Below are 23,291 nucleotides of genomic sequence, written 5' to 3' on the forward strand. Positions count from 1 at the left end.
ACAAATATTTGCATATGTATGCAGGTAACCATTATCTTCTATTTCTAGGTCAAACATTATCAATTTAGAGTTTAGCAAGGAACGATGGATTGTGCAATTTTATGATCTTTTGCATAGCTATTAGTGTTAATAGTGGTACCGACCAGAAATAAACTTATGTTGCATAATGGGACATATTTAGAAGTTACGATCGCCGGTGATACGATGTATGCGAATTACAGAGTAGCGGCAGTAGCTATCTAATTCACATATGTCCAGACTATGAGCCAAATTATACCAGACACCTCTGGTATAATTTTAGGCAGAGATTTGTCAGAACTGATGCGTGATTGTAGGTCAGCCTTATGCTGGTCCTGTGACAGTGAGCTGGGCATGGTCCGCGATCCGGCGGATTTTCGCAAGGCTTCGCGGCGCCCCTCCGCTGCGTGGGCGCCGCCGCGCAACCTGCCGTCAGTTGCACCGCATCTCGCGCAGGCCCCGCGTCGTTGCGCGCCGTCACGCTACCACAAATACTATGTGCACCAGACAGAAACGATCTATCAAATAGTGTTAAGTTACTGTTATTAAGTTTAACTAATGACTCGAGTGTTACGCAGGTGAGATTTTCCGCTCTAAATACAAGAATTATGTGAACAGTGATGTGCATGCGCAATCTTTATTTTATATGGAGCTGGAAACGAGAAATTAATAAAAAAAGTCCTTTTTAAATGTCAAATATTACGTGAATATCACAGAGGGAAGGTTGGACACAGATTGTTCCAAAAGACTTGTGAGATTAACATTCGTAAGTAGGAAACGAGTCCGTTAATATTTAGCTCCCGACGGTGCAGTGATTGTTTGGTTGTTAGAGGTAAACATCGCCCGCGGTTTGCAAGAGGTACTCATGTGTTCCGCAGAGAAAGTTCCTTACTATTCTGTACTTTAACACTTTTGTTACAGTTTATCTTCTTTATTGTTTAAACTCTTTTAAAAACGACTTAAACGTTGATTTCATTATTTCGTTGGTTAATTCGAACACGAAATTTTTGAAAACTTTCAAAATTATTCAAAGAATCTTCAAAAGCACATTTTACCAATTTTGGTAGAGGTTCCGCCAACGCCTGTGTTGATACAACCTGTGAGTCAGACAGGCAGGGACACAACGACACAAGGACGGTGAGCTCAATACGTAAACATATGAATTTTATACATAATAGCACGCCCACTACGTCTTCCGTAGCATGTGAAGTTAGGTATTGTGACACACACACACTAACTTGCCTCGGGCATCAATACAAAATATAAATAACACTGATGACAAACATGAATCACTAATTACATAAAGATTATGACTCACATAAGAAAATAAATGTTTTACCCCATAAGGCATTGGTAGAGCAAAGGTAGAGAGTAAAAACATCGTTACGTATATTATTCACCACCAGCTGATGGCAAAGGCTCTCTTGATGCTTCAAATACTGATGAGAAGTTGCATTTTATCCACAAGAGATGCAAAGAAGAAGGGAGATAAAAATTTTGAGTTCTTTCCTTTATTTGGCTGGTGGAATTGACTTTTAAGTGATGATTTTGAATGATAAATGTTGAATAGTTCATTTGGATTTGATTTGCAATGTTTTACAGTTAGTATTTTCCTCGCGTTGGTGTGGTGAAAAATTTAGTGTTTCACTCGGTGGCAAAGTTTATTTAACCCTCGTGCCTTGAAACCCTCGGAACGCTCAAGATTCCATTTTCAAACCACTCGCTACGTGTTTCAATTAGGGAATCTTTCGCTTGCTCGGGTATCAATATTAGCATGAAGGCTTAAACAACAACTTTGCTCTACTGTAAAACAAATAACTATTATCGTGACCATTGACCATTCCTCGGTGCTAAAAAGCCTCCGTATTATTACAAAAGTAAACATTACGTATAGGTATTATTACCTACCGCAACACCAATAATTTTATAGTTTGTCTTTTAATGGACATCTTCTAATCGTGGATTTGGAACCGTGACAAAGTGAAAAGCAAAATCAATACATTTAATAGTACTTTCCCATGAAATTTATTAGCAACTTTGATTAGTAAAAGAATATCGGCATGTCGGTTCGATAAATTAAAGTTAATAGGTACGCTTTACTCGTCCGATAAATACAAAATAATTTCACGGATGAACACATAAATAATACGGTATTAAAATTATCTTAATGTTCAACCGAATTTATTTTAAATGTGCAAATGAATATCAATCACGCCATTATGCGTGTTCATTCTGGGCACGCATGGTCGTTCAGAAGGCTGTTCAAGTTTCCTTGTAGGGACAGTAACAGCTGTCATAATAGTACCTCTTGCAAATCTTTAATCAATTCTTTAATTGGACCGCCGGATTCATTTACATGGAACGGCACCTTTTTTACTAAATTTAGATCATATCTGAGCTAATCGAATATGTATAGGCTGCGCTACTAGGGCTGATTTTTATTAGTTGCATTCGCAAAAAAAAAATATTACATAGGTTTTAAATTATTACTTTCAAATGTAACTAATTTTTGTTTCAGAATGATGAACTCTCTTGCGTTTCACATATTTCTTATAAGTCTGGTCGCTCCAGCTGTTATTCAATGGTAAGTTTATGTTATGCCACAATTACGAGTACCATTTATCACTTACAAACTGCATGAATGTAGTTTTTATGGCTTCGAGTTGTTACTGAAAAATCTTTGCTAAATACAATGCATCAATTTTATGAGCGTTGTGTTATATGTTACAATGTCAGGAATAGTTACATAAAAATACCTACAACACTTATTCATTAATTCATGTTACCTACCTGCTTGTACAGATGACAATCTATAGAATAAATAGATCTACACACGTTTGTATATATGTAGGTACTAGATGTACATTTATATAGTTGTGTCATTATAATATGTTTGTCGTGAAGTATGTAACGGACCAGCCATAACACTAGTTCTTTTGTGTGGTAAAATAACCATTATGAGTACAAGCTGTAGTACCTACTGTACGTATCGAGTTCCCTTCCTATACGATTTATTATATGTCATTAATCGTTACACCATGTGTCCTGCTGCATTATCTAACGGGTTCCATATGTTGTCAAGTATTGATGTTGTATTATTCCCTGCAGCATATCAGTGATAGGACCACGAGTAATCCGGCCGTACAGCGCGTATCGCGTAGCGGTCGCAGGCGGACCGCGGGCACAGAGTGTCTACGTGGCCGTCGAGGGCAGGAAGGCCAATGGAGAGCCCTACTCACAAGGGCGAGAGGTGCAGGTCCAAGCGGCGTCTTCCAGGATCGTTGATCTTGAGGTACCTAAGTGTTATAGATGCCATCGAAATGTTTTTGCGACGTGCGATCTGACCCGTAGCCTGTTTCGCTTCGCGATCTCAGGCGGGTCATTTATAATCCTCCTTAACGTGACGAAATATTATCTTCATCTGTTTATAGTGTCTCAAACGATACCTTATGATAAAAATAGTCTATGAACTTAATTTTATTTTGTATCCTAGATAAACGACCCGGGACCCGGTAACTACGAGCTGATCGCGCAGTCGAGGTCTGGCGCACAGTTCTCATCATCAGCGCGGCTGGTGTACCAACCGAGGAGCTTCTGCGTATTCGTACAGACAGACAAACGGGTCTACCAGCCCGGCGACACCATCAAGTTCAGAGTCGTCGCTCTAGATAAGTAAGTTAACCTTAACCTTACCTTTAACCTACCTTAACCTTTTTTTAGTTAACCTTTTTACGGTAATTACTTGAATTTTGTCGGTTAAGCTTTAAGTGAGCTCCAACTAATCCTACCTAAAATAGATTCTACTTGATAAAAGAGGATTTGCAGGCTTTGAGTTGCCTTGTCGTTTCAGTTTAAATTATTTAAATCGTTTAATCGTTTAAGTTTTTATCGTTTTGGATAATTTTCCAAAAACGTACCTCTATATCTACCCGTTTTATTCAAGAATGTTTGGCTTCCGAACTTTTAAACAAACAATAGAAGGTACTTAGCGTTAGCCAATCGTATCTAATGAACAATGTTTCTTCGTATAAATTTCATCAGCACCGTAACACAAGACACTTTCGCTTTCGATACCCTCGACGAAGAGAAGCCAGCAGGTGTCATTCCGATCGCAGGCGTGTTAAAAACCACAGGGCCAACCAGTATATATGCGCTCGGGCTTGCACATAACTTTCTCGGATCGCGAGGTCACATAATACTGAGCGTTCGACTCGCGTACACTTCATAAGCAATTAGAACGCACGGATAGAACGCGTAAGATTACGTGTGATTACCACGGTTATTGACCTCACCCGCAGGTACCTGCTGCCTTTGTCTATCCCGGTAGACGTGAGCGTGATGGATGCGGGAGGCTCTCCTGTAAGACAATGGGGCGCTGTCTCCCTGGACCGAGGGATTCTCTCCGACGAATTGGTACTGGCTGATGAGCCAGCGCTTGGGGAATGGACGATACAAGTAAGGAAGTACAGCGGAAACATATTACATAGATAGCTATCGTGGCTTTGAATTTAACACCCACTCTGTGATGACCTTAGATTTTGTTTCTTGAATCGCATTTACATTTGCACGTTCTGAAGTATTGCTTATTCACTGTTAGGTACATAACAAATGTAGGGCAAACGAATTCCAGTATCACATACAATCACAAACACAAACACACACAATTTTCGGGACTTTAGTAGGAACCATAATTGATAACCAAATCCATGCGTTTGGAAAAAGTCCTACCTACCTACCTATCGATCCTTCTCTTTTTTAAAGTCTGTTGGACATGCTAAATATACTCAATAGCAACAAAACATACACGGAAAGTGTTAATAACCTGTTTTGATTGGTCTTGTCTTTTGGCATTAATATTAAATTTAGTAAATTATACGAGGTAATATATTTTGATTCTAAAAAAGCCATAGGTATATTAAAACTCCAGTTTACCTACGCCAATGTTTGACGTCATGTTGTTTATAAATACATTATGGTTGTATTAACTAAGTATAAAGAAGTAGTAATAACAACGTTTATACTTTCTGCAGGTGGAGGTTCGCAACCAAGTGTATTCGCGCCAGATACTGGTGGCCGACTACGTGATGCCCAAGTTTCAGATGGACATGCAACTGCCTAAAGAAGTGTTGTTCAGCGCGGGCCGGTTTACTATCAACGTCACAGCTAAGTAAGTTCTTAATAAACAAGTATTATCTCAGCCTTTATGATTCATTGATACCCGTAATAATACCCGTTCCCTGACATTTTCGCGGCGACTCAATTCCAACAACGATGCCGGTGAGAAGCCTGCATGTACCTTTAAGCCCATGCCGGTACATTAGGATCTAAGGATACTTAGATCCCTCAGAAAGGAACTTGTTAATATGCTAGCTAATGAAACTAATTATTCTGAATAATGTTGCCATGCATATGTACTACTACAAACAGTCAGGTTCTAGTTCAAAGTAGGTATTTTATAGTCAAGGAATTTAGCTTATGTATACTTATAGAAATCAATGCAACAAAATTACCTACATACGTGGTCAGGATCGTTATGAATTATCATACACAGACAATAGTTTCCGCTAGGGATCTCGTGTTATCGTCACAGGGTACCTTCAAATAAATTAGTCTCTAATGTATTACGGTGTACTTAGAATAAAATAAACAAGAAAAACATCGTGCTTCACTAGGTTACTTAAAGTGAAAACAAACATCAATAATAACTTCCCATTGAAAACAAAGGAGTTCTATTTTCTCCGCGAAAGCTGTCAACAATGGTAACAATGATGGAAAACTGATTATTTGTGGAATCAGGTTTTATTTCGATTGAATGTAGATCTGTGGCGAAGCGCCCGGGCAACCTTTTGACGCGGTCATTCCGTTTTTTTTTTACAGCGCTTCTCAGAAACTGTGTAAATATTAGATAGCCTTAATAACTTATGGCTGCGCAAAAAGCTGTTTGAATAAAACTTTTTGCGGTCATTGTAATTATTTACGGATGACATGCCATCAACTTTGAGGAGCAAATTAATTGCACAATTTTTTGTTATATATCTGGGTTTTGCTATTTTCCTGTACCTAATAGGTAGGTTGTAGTACAGTCGCCATCAGATATATGGGAGCGGTCAAGGTGCTCACAAATATCGAAACAGGCCTCTATTGTCACTTGGCAATGTAGTCCGCAGGACGTCAATCTTATTTGAACTTTTATTAATTCCAGTCACTTCACCGGTTTACCGGTACAAGGAGAACTGACCCTATCCGCGTATGCAGTATTTTTCTCCGACCTTCTCCAGCCAGTATTCTCTAATCCCGCCCGGAAGGTTGTCGACTTCAACGGTAACACTGAAGTGACCTACGACCTAAAAACTGACCTAGACCTTGCCGAGGATGCGGCAAGGCCGTTAGTAGTTGAAGCAGTACTAGAGGAAAAAGATACGTTGATAAGGCAAAATGTCTCCTCAAGAATTATTTTGTTGAGGACTCCTTATAGACTCAAGGTTACTGCTCCCGAGTACTTCAGGCCTATGTTACCTTACACTGTCCAGGTAAGCCAATCCAGCCATTTTCTTTAAATAAAAACCCCTTCGGCGGAACGAATTGTATAAAACCACTTCGTTTCTTTCCGTTACCACGATAGAAACTATAAATTCAAGGAAGAACTATCCATTTAAGTCCATTAAACAGCTAACATATCCTTTTAACGTTTTCAGATCGAAGTGGTAAATCCGTCTGGTCAAATAATAGAACTGGACGATGACGTCACGGTCGAGCGCTTATGGGACGATGGAGCGCCGGTTAATGTAACAACAGTTCCATTGAAGAAAGGTTTAGCCACCTACACTTTGACGCCTGCTGAATCGTATGCTGCTTTTACCCTCAACTTAGTGGTATGATATAACATAGCAATAATAAAATCTAAATTCGATTGTATAGCATGTCTGATCTTACCTAAGTATTAAATCTTTCAGATAAAATACAAGGAGGTCACAGAGCGAGTGATCAATGTGATAAAATCAGCTGGTTCTAAAGGACAATACCTCACGGTGGAACTGCTGACTCGAGATACCTCCGTAGGAAGCGAGATGCGGGCGCGTATTTCCTCCACTGAACGAATGGATCTTCTGCACTATGCCGTTATAGGGCGAGGAGATATCCTTCTCGCTAAAACTGTTGAAGTAAGTTATACTATGGGATTTAATACATTTTCTATCACTCAGTCTTGAATGTGTTACGAACGTGTCGCGTTTAAGACGAGGTCTTTCTTCTCATCTTCAGTTCCGATTGCATTCGCATATTAGGCGCCAACTTCGTTCGGCTAATCCCAGATTTCGTAGGTACACATTTTTTTTTCAATTAATAACCATTCATAGCTGATTCAGTTCAGTGACAGCCTCAAAACACAAGTTTTTATTGGTATTGTATTATTTTCGTTTATGTTACAGCTAAGCCCTGCCCGCAAAAGCGTGGACGTCTCAATACCGGTGCAAGCGCGGATGGCTCCCGGCTGCGTGGTACTAGCTTGGTATCCGCTGTTGGACTCTACCCAAGATGTCTTACTGGCGTCAGCGATATATTCCCCACAAAAGAATTTACTACAGCACAAAGTAACTATATTCATGAACATGCTTATTCTAACAACCTTAAATTGAATGATTTATGTCAATGTGTTAGGTACTGTTGTTCTGACAACATTTACAAAATATTATCGTGCCATTTAGGTATTTTCTAGTCTTCCTCTACTGAGTAACACATGGAATTCCACTGGTAAATATCGTAAATGGATAGTAAGTATTTCAGGGACTGAACCACAAAATCTGACTTCTTTTATCATCTCTTTTGTGTCTTGAAATTTAATTCCAATACATTTTCAGAAGATCTATCCCGCGTAGCTTAATGTGTGATCTGTCATTGAAACATGAATAACATTGTTTCAGGTATATCTATCAGTAGGCGGAGGATACCGACCAGGTGGCGCGGTAGTAATGAGTGTGGTGGGCGAGCCCGGCGCTCACGCTGCCGTGCTGGCAGAGGACTCGCAAGCTGCCCTCGCCGGACTCTCTGGGGAGGACGGACTCGGCAGCGGGCTTGACATACACACGGTTAGAAAGAACCACATGTCTCTGTCTCATCTTAGCATTTATCAGGATCAGGATCTTGACCTGCTATTTCGTAGACCTGCTGCCTCGTGGAGGTGGACAGTGGCAATGTTCACTATTCGATATTTTTGCAGACCCACGAGTATCCTGACCGAATATTTGATATTGGAACAAAACGTGATAGATACAGATAGTGTTAATGACGTCCGACTATTCGTTTCAAACGAATACTTCCTTAATCTAAATTGTTTATACGACAACGGTGTCACTCACTTGGAATTTTTAGTCGCTATTGGCGACATGTTTCGGGCCTGTCGGAGGTCCTTCCTCAGGCTCGAGTGCTCACGGTGACTGCAACTCATGCACTGATGGCGCCGCCCGCCTCGTCGCTCGTTGCGCGCGCGGTGACAGAGCGGGGGCGGGGGGCGCGGTGCACTCCGCAGCCGGAGTTGTCAGGTGAAGGTCTGGTAGGGCGGCTGCATCGACCGGCGTTAAGCACACTGCACTCACTATGTCCACGCGATCGTCACAACGCACTTCCCGCCTAATACCAGGTATTACAGGCTTCCATGCAGGTGGCAACATCCAGCCTCCATCCCGATTGAAGTTAAAAATTCAAGTGAGTGAAACCGTTGTCGTATAAACTATTTAAAATATGTCTCACGAAAGTTTAATATCGACTTCCTTAATCTTTTCAATCTTTCGATTAAAGTAGATGAAAGTCATGGGTTTCCTTTTCGACATTCTTTTTTCCCGATCTTTTCTAAAACTTTAATGTTGTGTAAGAGATCGATTTGTGCCATTCCAACTAAAATGTTTCGTTCATTTTCCGTACAGATCGAACGAGAAGTAGAAAGCTTTAGTGGTTTGAGGCATTCCATATTCAAGGATCATGACCATTTGCCGGGCATGGGAGTTGACCTGGGAGGCAACGCTACATTTGATGTTTTCACGGTTAGTAAATACCTACTCGACGCAAATTTAACAATGCTATAATATATCAATAATATACATGTTTTATTTTCATTTCAGAATGCAGGAGTAGTCATCTTAACTGATGGTATTGTAATGAGGAGCGATCCAAGAGGTAATACAATATAAAATGTGCAATGCTTTTGGCTTGTCTTTCCCTAAGAGATTGTTTTATTTACGGCAATCTTAACCAACAGGTAAACCGCCGCCCCTAAGCCTCCCGGAGACAGGCACTCGACCTCCGCTGGCGGGCCCTTACGCCTTCAGTCGCCTGCCGACGCCGCCAACGCCGAGATATTACCTCAAACTTGCACCTCAGCCTACTTGGACGGTTGCTAACTTCTCAATAGGGTACGAATATCTTGACTCTAGTCTCTAATTCGTAATTCTAACTATAGTACTTATCTTGGAATATTAGAATACAAATTTATAATTAATTAATATCAGCGTTTCTTAAAAATTTGGATTTACCAATGCCACCTTTTCCTTTTAGCAATGACGGCAGAGGCTCTGAGAACAGAGTATCTCCAACCACCAGTGGTAACTGGTTGGTGGGAGCGTTTGCGGTACATTCTGAGCTCGGACTAGGCCTCGCTTCACCCCAAAAGTTCACCACCAGCATACCCTTAACCATAACTGCAGAACTGCCAGCCAGCCTACAACGTGGCGAAGCGTTAGCGGCAGTTATCACATTGAAAAGCACGCTGACAGTTGATACAAGCGTTGAAGTTACTTTCCATAATTCCGAGCAGTACTTTGAGTTTGAACCGTTGGAAAATAACATCGATTCGGCTAAAAGTGAGTACATTGCACAACCTTATCTGGTCTTCTCAGTAAATGCTAAAACCCGTTTTAACGCCCCTTTTACGCGTGTTTTACGCGTGTGCCGTTTGAACTTCAGAGGGTTCTTTAAAATCAGCATGTCTCCAATATGATTTCGCGACAGTTATACAGAAAAAGTATCAATTACTTTTCACCTAAATGCGATGAAAATCCTCTCTCCTAACTAGTATACTTTTTAATTTGAGCGTAAGCATCATCACATAATGTGATCTTGCAGAGATCGAGGTGTACCGCCGCCTTAGAGTGTCGGTCCCGGCAGGAGGCTCCGCCAGCACAGCGTTCCTAGTGAGCGCCACGCGGCTGGGAGAAGCGCCAATTATAGTTGAGGCCACCGGCGATGGAGTGTCTGCCTCACTCTTCAGGACTATTGACGTTAAGGTAGGGATGACCTTCCAATTACTAAACAATATTTATTTATTTTAATGTAGGTACCTACACTTTTACGGCATTCAAGTGTTGTCTGAAGCGTCTTCTATTGTAATCGGACACTTGGTCAGTATGTTAGAAGTGATATAGAAGTAGGAGTACTCATTAGTAAATGTTGAGGTATTTATTATTGTTCTAGGATGGTTACGAAGAAGAAATCTCATCCTGGGGCCTGCTAGACGGGCGGCGCGGCGTAGCGCGCGGAAACGTCACGCTGGATCCCCCGCCGGGCACGCGAGCGGGCCCGGTGTCGCTGCTGGCAGCCGGGAACCTGCTGGCCGCGGCGCTGCCCAGAGCGCGCGCGGCCCCTGCCCCCGCTGCCGATCCAGTGCACGCCTTGCGCCCGATGGCAGTGGCTTGCGTGTTACTCGACTACTTGCAGGTAGGTAGCCGCACACCCCAGAGGGGTTGTGAGTTGCCGGCCTTCAAAATGGGGGTTCCCTCTTTTCTTCTAGGTTTATTCTTTGGGGTCCGCTAGAAGATCTGATGGCACTTTGTTACCAACAGTATTAGTATCATCATAGAGTATTTAAACGTAAACATGAATGTTCATCTTTCTTCTATAGGCGATTGACGAAGACGACTCAGCAGTGACGAGCGAGGCTCGTGCTCATGCCGCCGCTGGCTACCAGCGGCTCATGGCTTATCGCCGACCGGATGGTTCCTTCGCTCCCGACACCGATGACGAGTCTACAGGAGACGTATGGTTAGTGCCTTCCTTTTGTTGACGGTATCGCTTTTGAACAGACCAAGATCCAATTAAAATGAGTTTTGGTGTTATAGAACGGTTTTGCTGTGCAGCCGAAGTTTTAACTCGTAATTAATGGTTTGTTTTTTTGTTACAGGATGACAGCAGTGGCAGCGCGTTGGCTGGTCCGTTGCGCACGCCACGTAGCAGTAGGCCCGGCGGCAGCAACGGCAGCGATTCGCTGGCTAGCCGATGCGCAGCAGGGCCCCGGCGGCAGCTTCCGCGCACCTGATCAGCGCCTCAACCAACATGCCCAAGACGCCCTGCCAACGGCTGCGTATGCGTTGTTGGCGTTCACCCAGGCGCAGGTAAACTACGAATCTATTCAGTTTTGATTTATCAAGATAATTATTGCATGTTATTTTCCGCGCGGCTGTAGACCTGGCAATACAATAAATGTGCTAATGTCAACTTATTCCAGGGCAACGACATATTCCTGAGGCGCGCCGTCGAGCAGACCTCTGACTACGTAGCGGGCTCACTGTCTCCCGAACAAGACGCGTATTCGCTGGCAGTTTCGGCCGGGGCTCTTGCCGCCGCTAGGCATCCGCAGGCCGCTACGGCGCTGGAGATGATGGATCGATATGCCAACGCTTCTGGTAATTACAACTGCCTGAGAGGCTGAATGCCGGTGTCCAAGATTTCTAATCTGGTTTTCAAACAAGATGCAAGTATTCCATAGCGTTGTTGAGAGGAAGGATCAAATCACAAATATTTCAAATAAAACGTTCGAAGATAATGTACGATTAGTATGGAAACAAAAGAATAGGAAGCAAGTAGGTACTCATTGTCTTGTCTTGTCAGGGGCACGACCATGTTTCCGGATGAAGGAAGCCTACAGTTTGGCGTAGTTTTATAAAACACATGAATATTTGTAAAAAAAGTATATTTGTAATACTATAAGATTTATTTGCACCTTCTTTTGTAACTTCAAAAGTGTATACACACGAACACTGTTTATTTCAGGTTCAACTAAGTTCTGGTCTCGCAAGATGACCGGCAACGAATGGCGTAACCCCTGGCTGAAGGGTAACAGCCTGGAAGCCTCAACGGCAGCCTGGGGACTCCGCGCTATGCTTTCGGAACGACTGGTAGACGAGGCGGTGCCCGTAGCCAGATACCTTATGCAGGCTCAGAACGACCTGGATCCAGATGTGGTACGTTTTATAGGCAAATATGTAACAAAATTGCAACGTTATGAATGGACAGTTTGTGATACATTTGTAAATACGTACCTACATAAATATCAGGTTTTCAGTATACTTTAACTGCCTCATTCATTGTTTTCGGAAATAGTCGGAAAATTGTATATTACTAATTTAAATTTGAATATACACGTGCCCCTTTTTAATTTAATCCCTTTATTTTTCAGCTGGATGCACTTGCAATGTTCGCTAAAGAAATCAGATCTCCAAGTAAACTTCGGTTGTCAGTGAATGTCACAGGATCAGAAGAAGCACGGCAGTTCAACATAGACGACGAAAACGCACTTGTCATACAGACACAACTGGTAATAAAATATTTATTGAGCAAGCCGTTGGTTGATTGCATAAACTATATTTTGATTGTTGACACAACCGCATTCCATGTCCAAATGGAATGTATTTTTATATGTAGTAAATGCAGATAGCCCATTTATATAGTAGCTAGTACAATTCCTAAGCCTATATTATTTTCATATGCGGACGTCACCCAAGTGACGGTTAATTTTTAAGCACATTATGTACTTGTCTATGTGCTAGCTAGAGTCCCATACATATTGGTTCCCATACATTCCATAACTCTTCTCTTTCCGCACAAACTCTATATTACACCATTCTAAAGACGCGCTCGGTTAACGAATGCTCCGAGCAGCAATTAAGGCACAAACTTAAAGAGAACGAAACGAGTCATGTGTTATGGAGGGACAACATGATTCGTGACTGGACTTGAAATGAGTGCCTATGCCTTGGTTCCCAGGTACGTGCAGCGCGTTCCGCTAGTGCAGTTACCGAAGGTCGCGGCATAGCCATCGTGGGCCTCTCAACCAAAGGCAGCACCAACGTCACTGCAGCTTGGCCTCGGTTTAATCTGGACCCCCGGGTGGACCAGGTGTCTACCAAGGACCGCTTGCAGCTATCCATCTGCATAGGGTCAGTATTAACGCTCTAGTGCAATTTCTTAGAAATTTCAATACGATTATATTTTTATCTAAAATGTATGAATGGCCAAGTGAGGAACACGATTTATTTAACACTTAGGTACCTACGCACTTATACCTAATTTAACTACCTATTCAGAATATTCGGATGTCGTTTCGCGGCTGGGTCCCGGACACCACGTGATGCGTAACACATCACAATCATGTTTTCTATTTTTCGTTTTAGAAAATATTTTGTAACAGGTACCCATTAAAGTACTTATATATTTTCATTTTCTCAAACTCATGTTTGCCAACTTGATGCAGGTTTGTCGCTCTCGGCAACGAAACTGAAAGCGGGCTTACTCTACTGACCGTGCGACTACCCTCCGGATACCTGGCTGACATCCACACACTGACCGAACTAACGGTAAGATTTTTAAAATACTGTCTTTGCCATATATTATGTGGCTATTAAATAACTAGCCCTAACCTAATGTAACTGTAACAATACCTACGCAGTCACAATCATGAACTCATGATGTTCAATCTCATATTATACGTCTATCAAAGTAGAATAATTCAACGCAGTAAAATCGGGCCTAGGACAACAAATAATGAAACGTACACTCGTTTCTTTTTACTTATCGTCACCTCTTCAGTCTTCTCGAATGCTACTGTTACGCCGACAAATTGGCGCCCAACGTGGGGCTACTTCAGATATTTTTTCTCTGTTAGAAACGAGGTACATTTTCTCATCTCCATTCCTGCTGATACACAATAAAGGGTCACTCCGGATGTGTCTTTATTCCTAAATTAGATATAAGACACATCTCAACACTAATTTTGATGGTCTTATTATTATACTGGCGCCCAACGTGGGGCTACGTAAGTATCCTTCACTCTCAGTTACATCAGGGTTTTTTCCTAATTGCTAATTGTTTAGAGGGATCATGAACATACATTTGGTATTAAACGCAAGTAGCAAATGTATGAACTCGCACTTAACACTAATGAATGTGCAAACAGGCCGTAAGAGGCATATTTTTAAATGTGACGATTATTATCCACAGGCGGCGTCGCACGTGACGACAGCGCGACTGTCAGAAGGCGGCGCGGTGGTGCTGGCGTGGCTGCGCGCGGGCCGCGCCGAGCGCTGCGCCACGCTCGCCGCGCCTCGCGCCCTCGCCGTGGCGCGCCAGCGGCCCGGAGTAGCCACGCTCAAGGACCTTTACGACTCTAGTCAGTTTTTTGTTACTATCTAGTTCTTCTAGCATAAATCTGCTGGATAAAGGCATCCAACATGATCATGCCAACTGCTATACCGAACGTTGATGACACAAATTACAATGCGCCGATTCTAGGTCTAGCTGCCGCGGCATCAATGTCGGTATTGCCGGTTGCCTGGCAACCTCATACTTTGAATCATAATTCCACACATTTTAATTATTTTATTTGTTTCTGTACTTATCCTCTGAACTGTTAGCTGTCATTATAAAGTTTTTTTTTCTTCTTTTCATGTATTTTTACGGAATACGAACAAGTTGGTCGCAACCCAATTCTTGGACCAGTCTTTTTTCTCCTATATTAAATCTAGATGTGGTTTCAGGTCACCGGGCGCGCGTTTTCTTCCAGCCAATAACGACGCACGCGTGCGACGTGTGCCGCGCGTGGGAGTCGTGCTCCAGCGCGTGCGGCTCTGTGTCGGCGCAGCGCGCGGAGAGCGGCGACGTCGCCAAACCGCGCAGTGCTCCTGACGCAGCGGCGACGCACATTCTAGCGCCCGCTGTAGTGGTGCTCGCGACGTTATTATTTGCTCTACTATGAGTTTACGAAATAAACCCTTTGACTAACAAGACACACCATAGAATGAAGAAAGTGTCACTTCAGCTACGCGTCATACCTACTCGAGAGCGTTCTGTAGGTACTGACGCCCGCTATAGTGGCGCTCGCGGCGCTGTTGTTTACACTTCTATAAGGACTTCTTTGACTAACAATAACACGCCATAGAGTGAAGCACGAGTCACTTGTGCCGCACGTCGTGTTCCAGCGCTTGCGGCCCTATATGTACGTCCGCGCAGCGCGTGGACGTAGGCGACGTTGCCAAACCGCGCTGTACTCCCGATGCAGCGGCAACGCACGTTCTGGCGTCCGCTTGTTCCGCTCGCGGCGCTGTTATTCACACTTCTATGAGGACTGTTTACTGGTGAAACCTTTGACTTAACAACATAACAAAGGAGGGATATGTCACTACTTCTGTGCGTACACTACTTCTGTGCGTCATGCCCGGGTGCGGCTCCTTGTTAGGCAGCACATGAAGGCAAAGTTGCCATGCCACAAGATGTTTGTGTGAGGACCCGGAGGTGCTCGTTCTAGCCATCGAATAATTACGTTTATGCGAAGAACAGATTGTCGCCGATGTACTTTTTTACTAATTATGATCATGATCCACATAAGATCCATGCAGTGGAATCCGTCTGCAGTTTTTATTCCTCATTTCTTTAAACAACCCCCTTTTTCAAATGTCCCAGTGAATCTTATAGATGGACGAATTATATTTTTGTCGTCTGACGACTTTAAATTTAAGCCTAGATCCTATCATATCGTAAGGTATATTTAGTTACTCTCTCATAGACTTCTAATCGACTAATGTGATATATAACGTAGTTATTGGTAAAACTCAGGTTTCACCAAAAGATGTATAGACCTTGACTAATAATTTAGTTAGCATTTTAAGAAGATAGTTTATTTAACTGTAAATAATTTATTAATGTATTAAATACAAATAAGAATATCAATATGTCTGTAATGCTCGCAACAATTGGCAATAGGTATTCGCGCAGAATTGTATAGAAAACTATATGTCAGAGCCATATATTGACGCAAAACGGTCAGTGTAATCGCAGTAAAAAAATAACTTAAATGTGATACTATGAACATTTGGTAAATATTGAAATTAAATAAATTTATAATAAGCCTGACTTTTTATTCTATAAAATTCCATCCAAAATTATTTGAATACAAACTTGAATTAGGTACTTATGCAAATTTTCTAATAATCAGTTTATCAACGCATTTGGGGGAAAATCGTGATATGGAAATTTACTTACGTCTCTATAGTTAACTGCTTTTTAATAAAGAATATTATATAATGTTTAGGTACTAACATAGTTATATCTCCATTTTCCTTATCATCCAGTGGAAGAAGCCCAGGATTGAGAAGGACATCGTCAGGGGGACCGCTGAAGCCCTGATCCACGCCCACAAACTGTAACAATTAAATAGAGACTGAGTGACGAGGATCTACTCAATATCGAAATTACTCCGCCTTGCCCTACATACGTGTGTTACCGCCATTGGTAGAAAAAGCGTCATTCTATGGAACTTGCTAACTATGTAAACAAACCGCCATATTGAACCTGTAGTGTAGTAAATAAAGGTAGTGGACCCCGCAGTAATTCCTCAGCCAGAAAAAGCTTTACAGTATGATAAAGTATCAATAAAAAGTATTGTATAAATTTCCAAAGAATAATAATAATAGTATTTAAGTAAATACCTAAAGTCTTAAATCGTTAATATCTTTTTACGGAAAATTGCTCCGTTTAAACTTTCTTCTCCGGACATGTTCATGTAACGTATTGCAACAATATAAAAAAAAAAAAACAAAAAAAAAATACCCGCAGAAATACCAATATTAACAAAATATAATTTTTTGGCGTGGCTTGGACCGGAAAATTGCTCAGTCTAATTTTTTTACTGGAATGCCATTTTATTGCCGATTTATACATACAAATTGAAAATCTAAAAAATTTACCATGTAACTATACTTTTTTTCAGAAATTGCCTTTTTTCTCGCTGTGGAAAATTTCTCTATCCATTTTATTTATTGAATTAAGTTCACAGTTTTCTTTCCATTGTAACGGTTTGCTATAAAACCTCGTTTGCGCTAAGCGTTTTGTGCTGGCCGGTTGTAAAAAAAAAATTAAAAACATTTTTAAATAGTTTTCTGGAATCTGTCACTTGAAGAAAATTGATGAACATTTACGACAATTTCTTGCAAATAAGATACTAAATATCTCTAAAATAATATAATTTACCTAACTTAATCTAGCTAGATCGTGCCTTATTGGTATTATGCTGTGTACATTTCCCCGGATCGGGTAAGTGTTGTGAATATTTCATTTAAGTTACTACTAGGAATAATTTTACTTTGTATTCTTTTATACTGTTCACTAATCTGTTATTTTCTGACTGCTTCATCCGTAAACACCAAAATAATGCTGAAAGGTTAACTTTCCTGATATTTCTTTCCTTGTGGGCCGGATGTCGCAGTCATTATTGAGTGCATGTTCTAATATGACCAATAATACTAGGGATCAAGTTTGGGGTTGAAAATTGCCTGCACCCTGCCTGAAACCCTCTATCCTGCACTACCCCGGGTTGCGCTATGCGTAAGCTCTGTATCCCGGAAGGTTTCCGTTCCGAGCTGAGGATCCGGAACCACAGCGGGAAGCCATCCTAGTCTACTCTGGACCAACTGGGACTCCTGCGCTGTACCGCGGAGCCATCTACAACGGCCCGCGATGTAGAGCCTCAGGAAAGTGCCTTCTATTAAGGACTTGTTTCTATATTTCTATCTCTGTGTCAGCTCAGTTTTACGGACTCACGACCCTAACTAACTTCCTGTAATTTTAATTAATATTAAATATTTTTTTCTAAATTAAACTTTCATTTCTAAACTATCTATCTCTACCTACATGTGACGCTAAACGTCAGTGGCGGGACTTCCATACAAGCCCAAAAGCCGGGCTTGCCCTAAGGCAACTAATTGCCTTACCGAAATTACGTAGTGATAAGATCAATAAAGATTATTTTGAAAATCGCGCGCCAAACGAACCCGTATTATTAAATTCAAGCCACAGCGGCCTCGAACCGCGGCACAAGCGTGTTGCAAAATTATGCCGCGGCGTGGCGCCTCGTCCGCGCGAACTAAATCAGGCGGAGGATGTTCTAGCTATCCTGCTCGAACTCGCACTCGTTGGCTTGCAACCGTGCTTGCTTTTTCGTCCCGCTCTGGGCACTATCAGCCTACAAACCGTCAAAGAACGATGTAACTATTTGTTGGTATGTATAGCAATTTTATAAGACGATTTATGCTTGGATTTTGTGTGAAGTTAGCTGCATAAGTTCGCACAGCGCGCGTTCGCGTTTACTTCAAGTGTATTATTATTTAGTTGAGCCGAGTCAGTGGTCGAGTCGAAAGTAACGAAAGTTTGTTTAAGTGAATTTGATTAAATAGTGAATGTGAATTTGTTCATTGTTGTGGCGCTTAGTTTAATAAGTGTTAACAATGGATCAAGAAGTGGTTCCTTGTGACGGTTTGAAATGCGTCCACGTTTTAGTCAACCAAAACAAGGTAAAGTCTTTGACCTTTGTCGAAAAACGGGACCTAATTTCCGCGGCAAAACCAACACCCGACTTGTGTATTTCTCAGTCAAGTCAGTCGCGTAAGAGAAATTTCTGTAGGGCCGTCTACAAAACTCATTGGATTGTTGGTTGTTCCCATACAAATAAGATGTATTGCTGGTGTTGCATATTTTTTTCGAACGATATTAACGTTTGGAATACTTCTGGCTATAACGATTTAAATAATTTATCTGGAGCAATAAAGAGGCACATGAATTCCGGTAAACATATGTGTGCAGTGATTTCTTTTAGCAACTTTAGCAATTATCTAGTAATAGTATGCCCTCAGTGCGCTATGATTAGCTCGCCTCGTCACGCTAGCAGATGCATTTGACCCCGAAGAGTGAAGATTGGACAGTTATTACGAAAACATATCTTTCGGCTTACCCTACTCCAAAACCCTAGGCACGCTACTGCTAAACGTCACACCATTCAACTATAAAAACATCCAAAAAAATAACGAGCGTATTCAAAACTAAACATATCGGGAGCAGTGTATAGGGAGCGGGGTGTACAAGGGATGACAGTTCTTTTGGATATTTTGGATTTAAGTATATACGTGACTACTTAGTATATATTTAAAAAGAAATCAGGCTGAGAAATTTTCCACTCTCAGTTTTTTATAGTTCTAAAATACATAAACTTGGGTATGCATTTTTTTTTGGATTTTCTTACCCACTACGCCAAATTATATTCTAAGATCATATAAGAAGGAAAAAATGGCAGAGCAATTTTCCGATGAAAATGAGCGCCAAAAAAGGAATTATCGTAAAAAAATATTCTCATGTTTGACAAAAGTTTTAGATTTTTTTCTAGTATCACATACTGATACAAATAACTTATTTGGTAAAATAATTTTGGACGGAGGAATTACTCGGTTCAATATATAAACAGATTTGTATTTTTACGTATAAATACCTAACTTAGGAGTGTTTTTTTTTTGGATATTTATATGTTAGTTTCGGCTCATACTATACAATAACCAAACAAAATTTCATCAACTGAGAAATTAATGCATGGGTCTCCATACCACAACTAGCTTCGTTTACTACACTACTGGGTAAAATGATGAATTTACTAGGGTTTTTTGTTAACATATCAAGTTCCATATGACACTTTAGGTAGGTATATCTTACTCGTAAGGGTCATCGGAGATGTAGAAAGGCTGCGGGGTAGGCAGCAGGCCGCAGTCGGCGATGTACACACGCCGCAGCGGCCGGTCGTCCACGTCTGTCGGCGTGTGCTCCAGCAGGTGCACTATGTTCTGCCCTTCGATCACCTGCACAATTTATATGGAGATAACTGAATATTAGTGTTAGATACCTAATCTACTGTTTGTGTGCAGGATTGGTAAGCTTGAAAATCGAAACTTCTAGATAATATCCCATCTACTTGTCAGACAAGTCAGGAGTCGCAGCAGGCACCCGCGCGCAATGGATACCGGGGTGCCGCTCGAGCCAATGATCGAGTTGGCTCGCGAGCCAGCGCCGCACGACGAACCATTCATTGTCGGTGTTTCGACGAGAAGCAAAGGAGTGTTCGCGCGCAGTTGGGACGGGTGTCAGGGTAATTTTATATTTTTTTTTTGTATCTACCAAAATGTAAAGGTTTCCAACCACTACAGCGTTACTAAACCTAGGATTTTAAAAACAATCTTGGATACTTAGGTTAAGTTAGGTTATAAAAATATATAGCATCAAGTCATACCCTCCCCACCACAGTGTGTATATTATCCAGCCAAGGTGTTCCAGTTGTTGTTATTATAAACTGACAGCCATTTGTATCCTTTCCTGGAATCATAAAAATCATCATCATCATCATCATCTCAGCCATAAGACGTCCACTGCTGAACATAGGCCTCCCCCTTTTTTGGGGGGTGAATGCCATAATCGCCACGCTTGGCAGGCGGGTTGGCGATCGCAGTCGAGTACACCGAATTTGAGGGACGCTGCTGCCCGTCCACCGGTGGTCTTGGACGTGGTTTAAGGACATACCCGGGTCCTGGACGTAGTTTAAGGACATACCCGGGTCCTAGTTAAAGTAAATGATTACTTCTTGAATAAGCGAGTTCCTGGCTTCCTGTATCTACTATAATTTTTATATTAAGAGCTATTGGATCTGCAAATGACTAAAATAAAATAAATAAGTAGGTCTGCAGAATTCATGAAGAGTTAAGTTATTACCTTTGTTGGCCATAGAAACAAATCCAGCCAAGGTATGTTGTGTGTCCAAGTTTTCATCTTCGAATGTCTCGCCGTATATGCTAATAGAACCTGAACCATCATCAGACACTACATCACCACCTACAAATATTAAAAAAAAGTCAGATAGGTATACAAGATGTCTTATTTTTTTTAAAGTAACCAATAAAATTTTCCTATTTTTTTTAATTTGAACCTTGATTTCGTTTAAAGCAGCGGTCGGCAACCTGCGGCCCACGGGCCGCATGCTGCTGGTGAAAGTGTCACTTGCGGCCTGAGTGCCGCCTTGGTTATTTTGTATGTAATAGTGACAAATGACAATGTCTCATAAAGTTATAAATATTAACAAAGTACAGCGCGTCACCTACGTTAACTACTATGTGGCCCTTGGCTGCTAAAAGGTTGCCGACCGCTGGTTTAAAGCAATGAAACAAAAGAAATGCAATTACAATCACGAAAGGTTCTAATTAGATTGCAACGAAAATGTACATTGTAATGTTCATTAAGCCTTACGCGGATTATAGTAAAATGACATACCTTGAACCATAAACCTTTTAATAATCCGGTTGAATGAGGTCCCCTTGTAAGATTTTCCATTGATTCCTTTAGTAGCGAGAACCTTAAAGTTCTTTACAGCTTTAGGTGCCAAGTCGCCAAATAATCCAATCACTACCCGTCCTAAGGGCTTATTCTCATCTTGTATATCCAGGTATACTTGGTCAGTAACTCGAAATTGGCGTGTCTGTAAAAATATATATCAAATATTATACCAGAATAAACATAAATAAAATTACAAAATATTTTCTTGCTAATTCATTTTCATCACATACTTCGACCACATAAAAACACTTTGTAATATATAGCAAAAACAAAAGCTTTTCATAGAAGAACATTATCAACTAGGTAAATTACAGTGTGACACCCAAGCACTTTAAGGTTGAATCAATACTGGACAGTTGTAGAAGTATAGTAGCTAATTGGATAATAGTCTTACCATCCATACCTATAAAGAAGCCATACTTGGTGTTATGTTACATTGCTGAAATCATTGTGCAACCCATATGAAAAATGTATTCATATTTTGGGTAATTTATTTTTAAAATGTTTCCTATTTTGTGATAATGCTGCCATCCAAAGGCACTATGCATATTTCCACTGTGCCTGCATTTTCATACACTGGTTGTTGGGGGCTGGGGCTAGCCACCAAGCGCTTTGTATGAAATTTCACATGAGCCTTGAGCTTGTCACTCCGGGTGAACTCCTTCATACAATCTAAAGTATCTCGGAAAGGACATTTGAACAGTTTCTTAGCCTGATGTGATTTCATATGTCTCTGAAGCAGGTCCTTTCTCTTAAATTTATGGTTGCATATGGAGCATGCAAATTGTTTATCTCCATGCTTTAACATATGTGATGACAAATATTTCTTCATATGGAAACTACTGTCACATATGTTACACTGGAACGGTTTGTTTTTCCTGTGAATCTGCAAGTGTAACCTCAACCTTTTATCACTAGCAAATGTCCTGTTACAATGAATACAAACTTTGTTATGGTTTTCGGTCAGCAGGTGCAAAGAAAGCTTTTCTGGATTTTTAAAGACTGCATCACACTGTGCACACTTATGCCTTGCCGTAACAGGGTTGTGCAAAGCTTTTTCAGGTTCCAAATGGGTTTTCTGATGTGCAGCTATATCTTCAAGTGTATTAAAAGTCTGGTTGCACATATGACAGTGGTAAATAGTTGTTTCATGGCTACTGTTGACATGTTCCAGCAGGTCATCGATGTTTACAAACAACCCACTGCAATTACTCTGAATACATTTAAACTTTTTATTACATAGATGCTTTTTTAAGTGAAGTCTAAACTGACTGTAATTAGGTAATATTATATCACAATAAGCACAAGAGTAGCTTAACAGTTCAGCTTCTGCTGATTTTGGAGTTGTCTCAGTTAGACCATCAGGCCAAATCTTGTGGGAGGCTATGTGCCTTTGTAAATGGGAATTTTGGATAAAACAGCGGCCACAGATAGGGCACTGATAAGGTCTATCACTGTGAGTCTTCAGATGGGCCAGTAATGACTTTATCTTTTTAAATGGTTTTTTACACAACTTGCATTCATTGGAACCTATTCCTGAAGGTATTCCAAGGTTTTCAGAGACCGACAGATGTGATTCAGTATTATGTGATAATGTTGTTACTGTATTTTCACATGAACTTTCATTTACAGCAGGCTCATTTGTTCTACACAAATCAACGCCACATTTCAACTTTTTATGGTCTAAGAAAATTTGAAGAGAATTAAACACTAATTTACAATTACCACAAACAAATATATCTTCATTAATAGAATCAAGAACCACCACTTGTGCCATTATTTAAAACAAATATTTTCTTTTCTTTTTCTCGTCAAAT

At 41.0% G+C, this 23,291-nt stretch overlaps 2 protein-coding genes across 5 annotated transcripts; one reads left to right on the top strand and one right to left on the bottom strand.

The window, feature by feature from the left end:
- The first annotated feature begins 440 nt into the window (after window positions 1-440).
- Window positions 441-15,903, top strand: LOC134663790 (C3 and PZP-like alpha-2-macroglobulin domain-containing protein 8). Its single transcript, XM_063520290.1, has 26 exons — window positions 441-596; window positions 2,537-2,602; window positions 3,127-3,310; window positions 3,512-3,690; window positions 4,317-4,473; window positions 5,049-5,185; window positions 6,221-6,548; window positions 6,714-6,890; window positions 6,972-7,178; window positions 7,446-7,607; window positions 7,938-8,102; window positions 8,937-9,053; window positions 9,132-9,186; window positions 9,269-9,422; window positions 9,565-9,869; window positions 10,132-10,292; window positions 10,480-10,722; window positions 10,907-11,046; window positions 11,186-11,396; window positions 11,510-11,687; window positions 12,055-12,245; window positions 12,461-12,598; window positions 13,048-13,220; window positions 13,535-13,637; window positions 14,281-14,449; window positions 14,817-15,903. Exons 1-26 carry the CDS (start codon window positions 577-579, stop codon window positions 15,032-15,034), a joined length of 4,338 nt encoding a protein of 1,445 aa, XP_063376360.1. The 5' UTR covers window positions 441-576; the 3' UTR covers window positions 15,035-15,903.
- A 350-nt stretch (window positions 15,904-16,253) lies between these two features.
- LOC134663802 (peptidyl-prolyl cis-trans isomerase, rhodopsin-specific isozyme-like) lies at window positions 16,254-23,275 on the bottom strand. Of its 4 annotated transcripts, none has more exons than XM_063520309.1 (6): window positions 23,200-23,258; window positions 21,412-21,616; window positions 20,857-20,976; window positions 20,381-20,463; window positions 19,810-19,952; window positions 16,254-16,475 (listed from the first exon to the last, which is right to left on the bottom strand). In XM_063520309.1, the coding sequence occupies exons 1-6, from the start codon at window positions 23,218-23,220 to the stop codon at window positions 16,379-16,381; spliced, it is 669 nt and encodes a 222-aa protein (XP_063376379.1). In that variant the 5' UTR covers window positions 23,221-23,258; the 3' UTR covers window positions 16,254-16,378. The 4 variants fall into 4 exon arrangements, 3 of the variants coding, with proteins under 3 accessions (XP_063376379.1, XP_063376380.1, XP_063376377.1); XM_063520310.1 differs by lacking the exon at window positions 23,200-23,258 and adding an exon at window positions 21,869-21,989; XM_063520307.1 differs by lacking the exon at window positions 23,200-23,258 and adding an exon at window positions 21,705-21,833.
- Between the last annotated feature and the right edge of the window lie 16 nt (window positions 23,276-23,291).

The sequence above is a fragment of the Cydia fagiglandana genome, chromosome 4 (assembly GCF_963556715.1).
Source record: "Cydia fagiglandana chromosome 4, ilCydFagi1.1, whole genome shotgun sequence".
Taxonomy (NCBI): domain Eukaryota; kingdom Metazoa; phylum Arthropoda; class Insecta; order Lepidoptera; family Tortricidae; genus Cydia; species Cydia fagiglandana.